Genomic DNA, 15,506 nt, shown 5'->3' with positions numbered 1-15,506 from the left:
AAAGCCCTCTCTGGGGTTACTTCTCTTCTTTGTCTTTTACTGCCACTAGGACCAGCTTGAGAGTTATTGCACCCATGTCACACAAAAAAACTGTCCAAAAAGCTCCATTCCTAGTATCTCTTTAAGATTTACCTGAAGTGGGACAATGTTTTGTCACTGAACATGTTGCATATATGGCTTGTTTCAGCTTGGTCAGGGTGATATTTCTCCACGAAACTGCAACTCACTCCACTTTGCACATGTGTCCATAATTAATCACTGAAGAAGGCATATTCTCCCCTCTCTCTTCTTCCTCTGAAGCAATTTCCTCAGGTGTGGTCTGTTGCTATTCCAGATGAAGGTCTTAGAGCTCTTCAGTGGTTAGCTCTTGCCTGTGGTCCTTCACCAACTCTTCCACATCCTAGCCACCTCCAGCCCCATGGATTTCTCCAAAGACAATAGATTCCACAACAGGCATAGGGTCGTCAGGGTCAGCTTCAAACCTACAGTTTCTTTCTTAAATTCCATCGTCTTTCTCACTTTCTTTACCAAAGGAACTTTCTTTGGGCCCATGGTGGCTTATTTCACAGTTGCACTCGATCAATAACCACAGAAAACAACGGATTATAGCAAAATGTTTGGATGAATGCACAGAGCCTTCCTCACTCACCCAGAGACACAGCCAGACTGATTCATGAACGCGGCAGAGCAGCAGGTGGATACGTCCAGTACTGCCGACCTCCGAAATGACAGCCGAAAACTGGGATAGAATTTTGGCCAAAAAAGTGGCCAAAATCCAAATTGACTGATATCCAGAACGACCAATAACCAAGGGTCCACTGTACTCTGATAATTATACTTATGTGTACCTGTACCTAAATATACTTACACACTGTGCTCTCACTCTACTCTTGAAAATGCCATATTAATAATAATAATCTCTTGGGCGCATTAAATGTTGTATATTAATATAGATGTTTCCATTAATCCATCTATATTTTTTTCAAAATTATGTAATAAATACGTTACGTAACATATAAACATGATACATACTCCCACAGTATAAAAATTTACATAAATATGAGATTTCTTTACCAAGCAGTTGGGGGGAGGGTCAGAAGAATCACATTTTCTCTAGTCAGAAACCAATAACTTAACTAGAAATTTATTCCTTTCATATGCCTTCACTCTGTCTATAGCTATTCACGACCCTTGTGGGTTTAACATAAGAACATAAGAATGTAGGAACACTGCAGAAGGCCTACTGGCCCATACGAGGCAGGTCCTTATCAAAACGACATCTACCTAAAGCTACTCAAGAAATAACTCCCGTACCCCTTGACACCAATCAAACCCAGCCCCTCCCACTCATATATTTGTCCAGTCTCTTCTTAAAGCTACCCAAGGTCCTAACCTCTATCACCCCACTGGGAAGACTGTTCCACGCATGGGAAGACTGTTCCACGCTTCTTTTTTATGATTATAATAATAATAATAACTTGTAATAATAATTTGTAATAATAACATCTTGTAATAATAATGCAACCTCTCCTCAGCGACGTACTCGTTTACTGACGACTCAGACTTACGATGAGCTCTTTGACCTGTATTCATGCCTAAATAATATATGTTAGAGCTGATTTCCTCTATTTTGCTTATTACAATATACAGTACAGTATACTACTGTATAAACATTTAAAAATATACCAGAAATGCTATAAATGGTGCAAAGGTGACTTTAAAACAATGTCAGAGGTGGTTGACACAAACCCACTACCATTATATACAATGAACCCTTGTTTTTCGTAATTAATCCATTCCAGAGAGTGTGACTATTATCAAAATTGACAATTTGCGAATCCATTTTCCCCATAAGAAATAATGTAAATCCAGTTAATTAGTTCCAGACACCCAGAAGTATCAAAAAAAATTTTTTTTTTACCTTAAAGATAGATTTACATGCACAAAAGAATGAACATTCAACATGACAGTTACCTTTATTGAAGGCTGTTGTTGATGAATGGAAGAGAGGGAGGAGAAGAGAGGGTTAGTTTAGTTTAATATGTTTATTATGCACCCCATACCCATCCTTTGGGCGGTAGTCAAAAGATTACAGAGGTACATAATTGGTCCAGGGACTGGACTCCAAAGTTTTGATAGCTGAGCAAGTTACAGAGGTAATGAACTCAAAGTTTACAAAGGTAATGAACTCACAATTTACAAAGGTAATGAACTCACAATTTACAAAAGTAATGAACTCCAGGTAGGTCTAGTCACAATCATGACAAGTTACAAAGGTATTTACAGATTACAGAGGTGAGAGGGGAAGAGAGGTTATTGTTTGGAAGGGGAATCCCCCCTCCATTAGGACTCTAGGTCACTTCAGGGGTCACTTCCCTAGCTTACATGCAGTAGGTTGGTAGACAGCAATCACCCAGGGAGGTACTACCGTCCTGCCAAGTGAGTGTAAAATGAAAGCCTGTAATTGTTTTACATGATGGTAGGATTGCTGGTGTCTTTTGTCTGTCTCATAAATATGCAAGATTACAGGTATGTCTTGCTACTTCTACTTACACTTAGGTCACACTACACATACATGTACACGTTTATTTATACACACTCATCTGAGTTTTCTTTGATTTTATCTTAATAATTCTTGGTCTTATTACTTTTCCTTTTATATCCATGGGGAAGTGGAATAAGAATCTTTCCTCCGTAAGCCATGCGTGTTGTAAAAGTCAACTAAAATGCTGGGAATAATGGGCTAGTAACCCCTTTTCCTGTAAAGATTACTAAAAAGAATAATAAGAAGAAAATTGTCAAAGTGGGAAGTCTGAATGTGCATCGATGTTGTGCAAATGATAGAGATGATTGTAGATGTTATGAATGAGAAGAAGCTGGATGTCCTGGCTTTAAGTGAAACAAAGCTGAAGGGGGTGAGAGAGTTTCAATGGAGAGGAATAAGTGCGATTAGGTCATGGGTTTCAAATTGAGTTAAGAGCTAAAGAAGGAGTAGCAATAATGTTGAAGGATAAGCTATGGCAGGAAAAGAGGGACTATAAATGTATTAATTCAAGGATTATGTGGAGTAAAATAAAGATTGGATGTGAAAAGTGGGTTATAATAAGCGTGTATGCACCTGGAGAAGAGAGAAGTGTAGAGGAGAGAGAGAGATTTTGGGAAATGTTGAGTGAATGCATGGGGAGTTTTGAATCAAGTGTGAGAGTAATGGTGGTTGGGGATTTCAATGCTAAAGTGGGTAAAAATGTTATGGAGGGAGTAGTAGGTAACTTTGGGGTGCCAGGGGTAAATGTAAATGGGGAGCCTTTAATTGAGCTATGTGTAGAAAGAGATTTGGTAATAAGTAATACATATTTTATGAAAAAGAGGATAAATAAATATATAAGGTATGATGTAGCACGTAATGGAAGTAGTTTGTTAGATTATGTATTGGTGGATAAAAGGTTGATGGGTAGGCTCCAGGATGTACATGTTTATAGGGGGGCAACTGATATATCGGATCATTATTTAGTTGTAGCTACAGTTAGAGTAAGAGGTAGATGGGAAAAGAGGAAGGTGGCAACAACAAGTAAGAGGGAGGTGAAAGTGTATAAACTAAGGGAGGAGGAAGTTCGGGTGAGATATAAGCGACTATTGGCAGAAAGGTGGGCTAGTGCAAAGATGAGTAGTGGGGGGTTGAAGAGGGTTGGAATATTTTTAAAAATGCAGTATTAAAATGTGAGGCAGAAGTTTGTGGTTATAGGAGGGTGGGGGGCAGGAGGAAAGAGGAGTGATTGGTGGAATGATGAAGTAAAGGGTGTGATAAAAGAGAAAAAGGTAGCTTATGAGAGGTTTTTACAAAGCAGAAGTATTATAAGAAGAGCAGAGTATATGGAGAGTAAAAGAAAGATGAAGAGAGTGGTGAGAGAGTGCAAAAGGAGAGCAGATGATAGAGTGGGAGAGGCACTGTCAAGAAATTTTAATGAAAATAAGAAAAAATTTTGGAGTGAGTTAAACAAGTTAAGAAAGCTTAGGGAAAGTATGGATTTGTCAGTTAAAAACAGAGTAGGGGAGTTAGTAGATGGGGAGATGGAGGTATTAGGTAGATGGCGAGGGTATTTTGAGGAACTTTTAAATGTTAAGGAACAAAGGGAGGTTGTAATTTCATGCACTGGTCAGGGAGGTATACCATCTTTTAGGAGTGAAGAAGAGCAGAATGTAAGTGTGGGGGAGGTACGTGAGGCATTACGTAGAATGAAAGGGGGTGAAGCAGCTGGAACTGATGGGATCATGACAGAAATGTTAAAAGCAGGGGGGGATATAGTGTTGGAGTGGTTGGTACTTTTGCTTAATAAATGTATGAAAGAGGAGAAGGTACCTAGGGATTGGCAGAGAGTATGTATAGTCCCTTTATATAAAGGGAAAGGGGACAAAAGAGATTGTAAAAATTATAGAGGAATAAGTTTACTGAGTATACCAGAAAAAGTGTACGGTAGGGTTATAATTGAAAGAATTAGAGGTAAGACAGAATGTAGGATTGCGGATGATCAAGGAGGTTTCAGAGTGGGTAGGGGATGTGTAGATCAAGTGTTTACATTGAAGCATATATGTGAACAGTATTTAGATAAAGGTAGGGAAGTTTTTATTGCATTTATGGATTTAGAAAAGGCATATGATAGAGTGGATAGAGGAGCAATGTGGCAGATGTTGCAAGTATATGGAATAGGTGGTAAGTTACTAAATGCTGTAAAGAGTTTTTATGAGGATAGTGAGGCTCAGGTTAGGGTGTGTAGAAGAGAGGGAGACTACTTCCCGGTAAAAGTAGGTCTTAGACAAGGATGTGTAATGTCACCATGGTTGTTTAATATATTTATAGATGGGGTTGTAAAGGAAGTAAATGCTAGGGTGTTCGGGAGAGGGGTGGGATTAAATTATGGGGAATCAAATTCAAAATTGGAATTGACAGTTACTTTTTGCTGATGATACTGTGCTTATGGGAGATTCTAAAGAAAAATTGCAAAGGTTAGTGGATGAGTTTGGGAATGTGTGTAAAGGTAGAAAGTTGAAAGTGAACATAGAAAAGAGTAAGGTGATGAGGGTATCAAATGATTTAGATAAAGAAAAATTGGATATCAAATTGGGGAGGAGGAGTATGGAAGAAGTGAATGTTTTCAGATACTTGGGAGTTGACGTGTCGGCGGGTGGATTTATGAAGGATGAGGTTAATCATAGAATTGATGAGAGAAAAAAGGTGAGTGGTGCGTTGAGGTATATGTGGAGTCAAAAAACGTTACCTATGGAGGCAAAGAAGGGAATGTATGAAAGTATAGTAGTACCAACACTCTTATATGGGTGTGAAGCTTGGGTGGTAAATGCAGCAGCGAAGAGACGGTTGGAGGCAGTGGAGATGTCCTGTCTAAGGGCAATGTGTGGTGTAAATATTATGCAGAAAATTCGGAGTGTGGAAATTAGGAAAAGGTGTGGAGTTAATAAAAGTATTAGTCAGAGGGCTGAAGAGGGGTTGTTGAGGTGCTTTGGTCATTTAGAGAGAATGGATCAAAGTAGAATGACATGGAAAGCATATAAATCTATAGGGGAAGGAAGGCAGGGTAGGGGTCGTCCTCGAAAGGGTTGGAGAGAGGGGGTAAAGGAGGTTTTGTGAGCGAGGGGCTTGGACTTCCAGCAAGCGTGCGTGAGCGTGTTAGATAGGAGCGAATGGAGACGAATGGTTCTTGGGACCTGACGATCTGTTGGAGTGTGAGCAGGGTAATATTTAGTGAAGGGATTCAGGGAAACCAGTTACAGTGGACCCCCGCATACCGATTTTAATCCGTGCAAGAGGGCTCATTGGTATGCAAAATAATCGGTATGCGAATGAATTTTCCCCATAAGAAATAATGGAAATCAAATTAATCCGTGCAAGACACCCAAAAGTATGAAAAAAAAAATTTACCACGTGAAATATACATTTTCCTACACACAAAGAGAAGGATACATGCACAATAGTAGAGTAGTACATGCACAGTATATATTGTGCATGTACTAGTCTACTAAATGAAGAATAAATGACACCTTTATTGAAGATGCAGCAATGACTGATGTGTCCTGGGAGTGCCTTTTCCTCCTGAGTACTGTAGGTCCTGTTTGGTATTTTCTTCCAGAACATGCCTTATCACACTGTGTATGTCACTACGATTCTTAAATCTCTCAAACCAACCTTTGCTGGCTTTAAATTCACCAATATGAGCACTAGTTCCAGGCATTTTTCCCTGTTCACCTGGGTGTTAGTCGACTGGTGTGGGTTGCATCCTGGGAGACAAGATTAAGGACCCCAATGGAAATAAGTTAGACAGTCTTCGATGACACTGACTTTTTTGGGTTATCCTGGGTGGCAAATCCTCTGGGGTTAATTGTTTCTTGGTATATTCTCAATAAGCCACACCAACAACAGTGCTACAGCAGCAGCAGACGATGCTACAGCAGCAGCAGCAGCAGACGATGCTACAGCAGCAGCAGCAGCAGACGATGCTACAGCAGCAGCAGCAGCAGCTGACAGTGCTACAGCAGCAGCAGACGATGCTACAGCAGCAGCAGACAATGCTACAGCTGCTGCTGTAGCATCGTCTGATGCTACAGCAGCAGCAGCAGCAGCAGCTGACAGTGCAGCAGCAGCAGCTGTACCACCAATAGTAGCGATGGTTGATTGGGGTTTATTATACAACCTGGCCAGCTCGGAGACACACACTCCACTTTCATACTTATCAATGATCTTTTTCTTCATCTCTATAGTAATTCTCACCCTTATTGCTGTAGGGTTGGCACTAGAAGCTTTCTTGGGACCCATGGTCACTTATTTTCCAGATAAAATCACCAAAAACACTGTAATAATACGAAATGTTACGATTGTATGCTTGGATGCTACCGCGGAGGCTGGCTGGTAAACAATGCCACCGGCAGAACATGTGAGGCTGGCTAAGGCGCACATTGGACGCATCTCGGACGAACAGCGGTGAGCGGGTTTTTAAGCGGTATGCGAGGCAAAATTTTAGCGATAAAATGTATCGATATGCGGATTAAACATTATGTGATGCCAACGGTATGCGGGGGTCCACTGTATTTTCATATAGTCGGACTTGAGTCCTGGAAATGGGAAGTACAATGCCTGCACTTTAAAGGAGGGGTTTGGGATATTGGGAGTTTGGAGGGATATGTTGTGTATCTTTATATGTACAATGGACCCCTGCTTAACAATCACCTCCCAATGCGACCAATTATGTAAGTTTATTTATGTAAGTGCGTTTGTACGTGTATGTTTGGGGGTCTGAAATGAACTAATCTACTTCACAATATTCCTTATGGGAACAAATTTGGTCAGTACTGGCACCTGAACATACTTCTGGAATGAAAAAATATCGTTAACGGGGGGTCCACTGTATATGCTTCTAAACTGTTGTATTCTGAGCACCTCTGCAAAAACAGTGATAATGTGTGAGTGTGGTGAAAGTGTTGAATGATGATGAAAGTATTTTCCTTTTGGGGATTTTCTTTCTTTTTTGGGTCACCCTGCCTCGGTGGGAGACGGCTGACTTGTTGAAAAAAAAATGCAGAAAAGAATGCCAAATAAATGTAAAGCACTAATAAAATGTATAAATGAACATTTAACATCACACTTACCTTTATTGAGGACTCTTGTTGGTGTATGGCAGAGGGAAGGGAGGCGAGTTTATCGTTGGAGAATATGACACTAATACCAACTCTACGGTTTATTTATCTGTCACTATTCAACTAATATGACATAATAAACAACATTAATAACAGGAATATGGTATATACTCTAGAATGAATAAAATAATGTATATACATGGTATATACTCTAGAATGAATAAAATAATGTATAATGAATAAAATTATGTATGTCACAAGAGGTGCTCTGTTGGTGGTATTGGGTGTATAAGGGCCACTGAGAGCATAAGCCATCCATAATGGTGGTGAAGCAGCAGCTGAGGCGCACCGGTGTTTTCTGTAGCCCTATATAACTCCAACATTGGAGGAGTTAGTAGAATTGCTGAATCACTGAAGAAGGCACCCTCTACCACCATCACAACCACTACCACCATCACTACCACCCTCTACCACTGTCACAACTGCTACCATCACAACCACCTTCTACCACCATCACTACCACCCTCTACCACTATCACAACTGCTACCACCCTCTACCACCATCACTACCACCCTCTACCACTATCACAACTGCTACCACTCTACCACCACCACTTTCATATTTTTCTACAAACTTTTTCTTAAATTATATGTTTCTCACGTTCTTTACCAACGACTATTTGTGAGTCAAACGACGATTTGTGAGTCAATGTTTAGATGAAAAAGAGTTACAATTTCTGAAAATTACGACTTTCAAGCCTTACGAAAAATGAGGGTCCGCTGTAGTATGGTTTTAACTTACCGACAAATTTGTTTACCTACAAGGTCTTAGGAATGGAACTCCATTGTTAAGTGAGGAGAGGCTGTAATAATTTGTAATACAGTGGACCCCCGGATTATGTAATTAATCCATTCCAGAGAGAGTGACTTATCCTGAATCTGACTTATTCTGAAATAATTTTCCCCATAAGAAATTTGGAAATCCAATTAATCCATTTCAGACACCCAAAAATATTAAAAAATATGTTTTCTACACGAAATATACATTTACCTACACAGAAAACAATGATATATGAAGAGTAAAACAGTAACATCACACTTACCTTCATTGAAGACATGGTGATGTATGAAAGATGGGAGGAGGGGAGAGGATGGAGAAGTATACAATTGTTTGGAAGGGGAATCCCCTTCCATAAAGACTTCAGGTACCAAGTCCTTATCCTGGGTTACTTCCCTTTTTTGTTTTTTAATGCCACTAGGACCAGCTTGAGTGTCACTGGACCACTGTCGCTCAAAAAAGTGTTCCAGAGAGGTCTGTTTCTGGTGTATGTTAGGAATTGTTGGGAGACGGGACAAGATAGTCCTTCAATATGACACTAATATCAGCTCTACGGCTTATTTATCTAGCAAAGTTCATCTAATATGACATAGTAAACAATATTAATAACATAGAAACATGATATATACTCTAGGTTGAATAAAATATGGCATTAAGAATGTCAGGAGTGGTGGTGTGTTGTTTGTTTTTGGGTGTATAAGGGCCACTGAAGGATAAGCCTTACATGGTGGTGAAGGCAGCAGCAGAGGTGGTGGTGTTAGTCAGTAGCCCTATATACCTCCAACAATGGAGGAGTCAGTTTTGTGCTGTCCTTTTTCTATCGATTAATTGCTTAACTTACTTGCTACACTGTTAATGGTACACTTTATCGCTGGCTGGCACTATAGCCTTTATTGACACTTGCTGCTTTAGTATCGTACATATTGCAGAATCACTAAAAAAGGCACATTCTCCCCTCTTTCTCAGTCCTTTACGAAAGGGCTGGCTGGCACTAGAAGCTTTCTTTGGGCCCATGGTGGCTTATTTAGCAGTTACAAGCACTAAAAAGAATGGAATAATACAAAATGGATCGTATGAACGCGTGGGATCGTCCTCACTGGCTAGTAAACAGTGGCACACTGGCTGTGCATGGAGTGTAGGGGCTGCTCAGGCTGCGCAGACACCTTCCAGACAAATGACTTATACTGAGTTCAGTGACGTTCACCAAGCCAATATTTTGACGAAATAAATGTTACTTATTCTGAATATGTATTACTTATTCCAATGACGACTTAATCCGGGGGTCCACTGTAATAATAATTTGTCAGAGCATCATTCCTTCTAAAAATTACATGAGAATGGAAGTGTTGATCTTTATTTATTCTACTGTACCACTGTGGAGACAACTTGTACACAATGTAAGGTGTTTGTTTGAATGTGTATGAACCATAACTAGACGCTTTGTCCGTTTGTTTACATAGTGGGTGGGGTGGCCCGGCAAACTACCCTACCCTACCTCCCACACGACTTTCTACAAATAAATACTTTTCTCCTCTCACCCTACAATAACATAACAATAACATTTATAACATTAAGACTACAAATATTTTAAGATAAGTAATGAGTGTAATGTTCAGTGAACCCCTGCCTTTCGGCGGCAGTGACTTTAGTGAAATCTGACTTTCGGCAACTTTTTTCAACAAAATATAGCCTCATGGTCCATGATTGGCCTCGTCATTTGGCGACCATCTGGTACGCATCCGACCAGCATCCCACCATCAGCGTGCACACAAAGCCAGTCTCCCACACCATTCACACTTAGTGTGCCATTGTTTATCAGTGAGTGACCATCATTCCATGGATTCATACAGTACATTTCATAATAATCCATTGTTTTTTGTGCTTGCAACTGCTAAATAAGTCACCATGGGCCCAAAGAAAGCTAGTGCCAGCCCTTTGGTAAAGAAAGTGAGGAACACAATCAAATTCAAGAAAGAAATCATTGAAAAATGTGAAAGTGGAGTGTGTGTTTCAGAGCTTGGTGAGATATATGGCAAGCACCAATCAACCATTACTTTGATTGTGGAGAAGGGAGAGGAAATCAAGGAAGCTGTTGTTGCAAAAAGGGTAGATATGCTGACAAAAAGGAGATCGCAAATCCTCGAAGAAGTGGAGAAATTATTGTTGGTGTGGATTACCCAAAAACAGTTAGCAGGAGATAGTGTTATGCAGTTGATAATTTGTGAAAAGGCAAGGCAGTTGCACGACGATCTCATAAAGAAAATTCCTGCAACAAGTGCTGATGTTTGTGATTTTAAGGCCAGCAAAGGCTGGTTTGAGAGATTTAAGCATAGTGGCATACATAGTGTGGTAAGGCATGGCGAGGCTGCCAGTTTTGACAAAAAGCGGCTGAAAAATATGTTGAGGAATTCAAGGGATACATAGAGACTGAACAATACAAACCCAACAAGTGTTCAATTGTGACGAAACAGGCCTGTTTTGGAAGAAAATGCCAAAGAGGACCTACATCGTGAAGGAGGAAAAGGCACTCCCGGGACACAAGTCTATGAAAGACAGGCTAACTCTCTTGTGTGGTAATGCTAGTGCGGATTTCAAAGTGAAACCTTTACTGGTGTATCACTCTGTTCAAGAAAAACAGTGTTGTCAAGAGTACACTGTGTGTGATGTGGAAGGCAAACAGTAAGGCATGGGTCATGAGAGACATTTTCCTTGATTGGTTTAGTGAAGTGTTTGGCTCCAGTGTGAAGAAATACCTCCTGGAAAATAAATTGGAACCCAAGTGCCTCCTGGTAGTGGACAGTGCTCCTGCTCATCCTCAAGATTTGGAAGAGCAAATGGTGCAGGAGTTTCGTTTCATCAAAGTGAAGTTCTTGCCCTCTAGTACCACTCCTCTCCTCCAGCCCATGGACCAGCAGGTCATTTCATCTTCAAAAAACTGTACACCAAAGCCGTGTTTCAAAAGTGTTTGGAAGTGACCCAAGACACTCAGTTGACCCTAAGAAAGTTCTGGAAAGATCACTTCAATATCCTCCACTGCATAAACCTTATAGGTAAGGCTTGGGGGGGAGTGATTTGCAGGACTTTGAAGTCTGCTTGGAGAAAATTGTGGCCACAGTGTGTACAAGAGAGGGATTTTGAAGGGTTTGGGGCTGACCCTGAGGAGCTTATGCCAGTTGTGGAAAGTATTGTGGCATTGGGGAATTCCATGGGGCTGGATGTGACTTTCGAGGGTGTGGAAGAGTTGGCGGAGGACCACGATGAAGAGCTAACTACTACAGAGCTGCAAGAGCTTCATCTGCAACAGCAGCAGACCACAGCTCAGGAAATTGCTGCAGAGGAGGAGGAAGATGGAGGAAGGTGCCTTCTTCAAAGATTAAGAGCATTTGTGCAAAGTGGACTGAAGTGCAAACATTTATGGTGAACTTCACCATGTTGGCAACATGTACAGTGACAGTGTTGTGTCCCATTTTAGGGAAATCTTAGAGATGCCAGAAACAGAGCTCTCTTGACAGATATTTTGTGTGACAGGGGTCCAGTGACTCTCAAGCTGGTCCTAGTGCCATTAAAAAACAAAGGGAAGTAACTCCAGAAAAGGACTTGGTACCTAAAGTCTTTATGGAAGGGGATTCCCCTTCCAAACAATAGTGTACCTTCATCCTCTCCCCTCCTCCCACCTTCCATCCACCCAGAAGTCATCAATAAAAGTAAGTGTAATATTATTTTATATATGTATGTACTTGATTTCTCAGTTTTCTGTATGTAAATCTTTATTTAATTTGAAAAAAATATATATTTTTTAATATTTTTGGGTGTTTGGAATGGATTAATTGGATTTCCATTATTTCTTATGGGGAAAATGGTTTCGACATTCATGAATTTCGACTGTCAGCACAAACTCTGGAACGGATTAATCATGAAATTCGAGGGTCCACTGTATATGCATTTTATCACTCTAGAGCGCTTTAAGCATTGTAGTATATTATGTGTGGGTGAGGTGGCCTGGAGGGCTAGCACACCTGACTTCTTACAGTAAATACTACTCACCTTTTTGCCCTACATTAAGACTACAAATATTTTGAGGTAATGAGTGTACTGTGTGTGTATTTTACTTTTTATTGTTTTTAATGCCTAGTTATATTGCTAACTTAACACATATTAGTGTAAACTTGTTAACTGGCATTTATATGCATTTATAAGTGGAAAAAATGGTATTCTGCTTTCCAGCAGTAGCCTGGAACCTAACCTGCCATTTAAGTGAGGCCCTGCTGTACACAAAAAAAAAAAATTGGTTTTGTGTATATGTATATGCACAACTTTTAAGTAGTGATATGAAATTTTGGTGTTCCGAAGAGGTAGTAATTGTTCCATTTGTATTTTTGTTGGGTGACAGATTTTACGAGGAAGGCGGCTGGGAGCTTGTTGGTGTGTGGCTGCAGGAGGCAGTGAATGCTAAAAATTGGCCGCTAGCCACTCAAGTGCTAAGCCTTCTGGAGTCATCACCCATGACAGTGGCCCGGCTCAAACGCAACACCACCCCTAAGCTCGTCAAGGAGCTCTCTAAGGATCCCAGCAGTCCAGGTAAGAATACACCTTTGTAAAATATGAATAGTAACAAGGCTGACATAAACTTTGAAAACCATAACTTAATTAAATCATGTGTTTTTGTGTTTGTGTTTTGAAGTTCTTTTGTAAACTCTTTTTGTGTCATAAATTATATTTTTTTGACATGTCAAATTAGTACTTAAAATTTTATTTATAAGCATAAAGCATTCTTGAATTATACATTGTACTCTTTTGATGGTTATGTTAATGATGTATTTTGTATATTATTATAGGTGTCCAGCTGGTGGCCAAGCATTTAGTATTAAAGTGGATGGAAGTAGTGCGTCAAGGTGATGGAGTAGCCACAGCTGCAGGAGTTGGTCTGGCCAACTCAATTGCTAACTCTACTGACGAAGATAGTACTGAAATTCCTTCACAAAAGGCAGAGGTACCAAAGGAAAAAACAAAAGTGGATGGTGAGGATGAGGTAGAGGATGGGACAAACACAGCAACAGCAGACTCCTCACAAGGAGAGGGTGGTGATGGTAGTTCCTCTTGTCAAGATGAATCTTCAAATACTTCCACAGAAAGTGACACCACACCTGCCCCCACCACACCCATTCGTATCACCATTCGCAGTGGATCACAGGTGCTGGCTAAAGTATCTTCACAGCGCCTCAGCCAGGACTCGACAGACAGTGATGACAACAAACCACTCAGTGTTATCAAACAGGAAGCAAAGAAGGCTCGCACATTTGTATCAGATGATGGCGATGCCAATGATAGTGAAAATTTGACCACTGCTTCAGCAGAATCAGTGGATACTGGTGATGAAACTTTAGCCAATGCTGCACCAAGTTCCTTGGAAACTGAAAGTGGTGCTTCAGAAAATATTAAAAGCCCATCAGGTATTAACATTAATCCTGTTAAGATAAATACAGCAACCATGGCCACCAGTACCACAGTATCATCAACAGAGTCAACCACCACCACAACTACAGCTTCAGCGATTCACACTATAGTAACATTCACCGGCAGCCTTACTGCCACTCCTACGCCTGTTCCTACCTCCTCACCTGTTGCCACACAGAGCAGTAACACATCTCCCCCACCAGATACCAAAACCCAGAGAACTCAAGAAAAGAAGATTGAAACTGTAAATGGTGTGAGTGTTGATAACAAATTGGAATCTGTGACAAGTATTAGTGTAGATAAAGTGGAAAAGGGTAACAAGTCAGAGGTGAAGAGTGAAGTGAAGAGCGAAGTAAAGAGCGAGAAAGTCAAGAAAAGTGATCACAGTAAAGATAAAGACAAAGAAAAGGACAGAGAGAAAGAAAAAAAATCGAAGGACTCTGAGAAAAAGAAAGATAGAGACAGAAGTAAAAGTTCCAAAGGTAGTAGTAATAGCAACAGTAGTAGCAGTAGCAAATCTGACAGAGACAGAGAAAAGAATTATAAAGACCATGAAAAATCTAAAAGTGATAAACATAGACATAGTGGCAGTAAAGACAAGGACAGGAGTGACAAAGATAGAAGTAAAAGTAAAGATAAAAAGAGTAGTAGAGAAAAGGAGAAACACAGAGATAAGGATAAAGATAAAGAGCGACGTGAGGACAAAAAGAAAAAAGAACAACAAGAAAATGAAGATAAAGCCACGTTAGAAAAAGTTAAGCCTCTGAGTGTAGATGGTTTAGCCAAGATCCCTAGGAAACAAGCACCAGCCAGTTTCCTTGATGCTTTGGGGTCTGCTGATGTTGATCTTCAGGAGGCCAAAAAGCCCACTGTTAAGACATACAAGTCTCGTGGGTTTCGCAATACAGGATTGTTGGACGAGCCCACCAAGCTGCCGGGAGTGGCAGGAAAGAAGGCAGCTGAGAAGAAGCCTTCAGCTGGTGGGGGAGGCATTTCTGCTGGGGCAAAGCGCCCATCGCCTCTTGATGACCTAAGTTCCACACCACCTGACAAACGCATCCGCTCTACATGGTCTTCGCTACCACTCAACACCGACAAGCCAGGAGGAGTCAAGCTAATATCGCCCAAACGACGTAAGTGGAAGATGCCCGCCACTACTCTCATACTCCTCCTTATTCTTTGTTTTATTACTTACTGCTTTTCTCTTATATATCTCATTTCCCGTTCTTTCCTGGGATTGATTTTTTTTTATTGTGACTACCAGAGGAAAAGTATCAGTGCAAATTTATGTTAATTTTTTCTCTGAATGTCGATGATGCGCATTTAATTTTGTTTCTGATATCTGGCTCTCTAGTTTTAGTCATGAGGCGAGGTAGTGGCGGGCCTCGTATTAACATTACAGTGGTAGCAAGGAGTAAGGCTGGTCCCTGGGGAGAGAGAAGTGTGGGGACACAGCATATATTCTTCAAGATACCCTGAGAGAAAATTTGATTTTATCTTAAATCTTCTCATATAATAGTAGTTACAGTATTTAGTCTACCTAGAAACTCAGTTGTTCATGTCCCAGAAGCTT

The 15,506-nt window shown here is 40.5% G+C and overlaps 1 protein-coding gene across 4 annotated transcripts in view; it reads left to right on the top strand.

Annotated features, from left to right (window-relative positions):
- LOC128684830 (putative mediator of RNA polymerase II transcription subunit 26) overlaps positions 1–15,506 on the top strand; it is a 260,980-nt gene that overhangs the window by 91,709 nt on the left and 153,765 nt on the right. For all 4 annotated transcript variants that reach the window (XM_053771124.2, XM_053771123.2, XM_053771122.2 and 1 more), the window contains exons 4-5: positions 12,870–13,057; positions 13,315–15,066. In XM_053771124.2, the coding sequence (XP_053627099.1) occupies positions 12,870–13,057; positions 13,315–15,066 (1,940 nt within the window). The remainder of the gene's footprint in view (positions 1–12,869; positions 13,058–13,314; positions 15,067–15,506) is intronic.

The sequence above is a fragment of the Cherax quadricarinatus genome, chromosome 5 (assembly GCF_038502225.1).
Source record: "Cherax quadricarinatus isolate ZL_2023a chromosome 5, ASM3850222v1, whole genome shotgun sequence".
Classification (NCBI taxonomy): Eukaryota; Metazoa; Arthropoda; class Malacostraca; order Decapoda; family Parastacidae; genus Cherax; species Cherax quadricarinatus.
The sequence above is the reverse complement of the archived record's forward strand: the minus strand, read 5'-3'. Positions and strand labels throughout refer to the sequence as shown.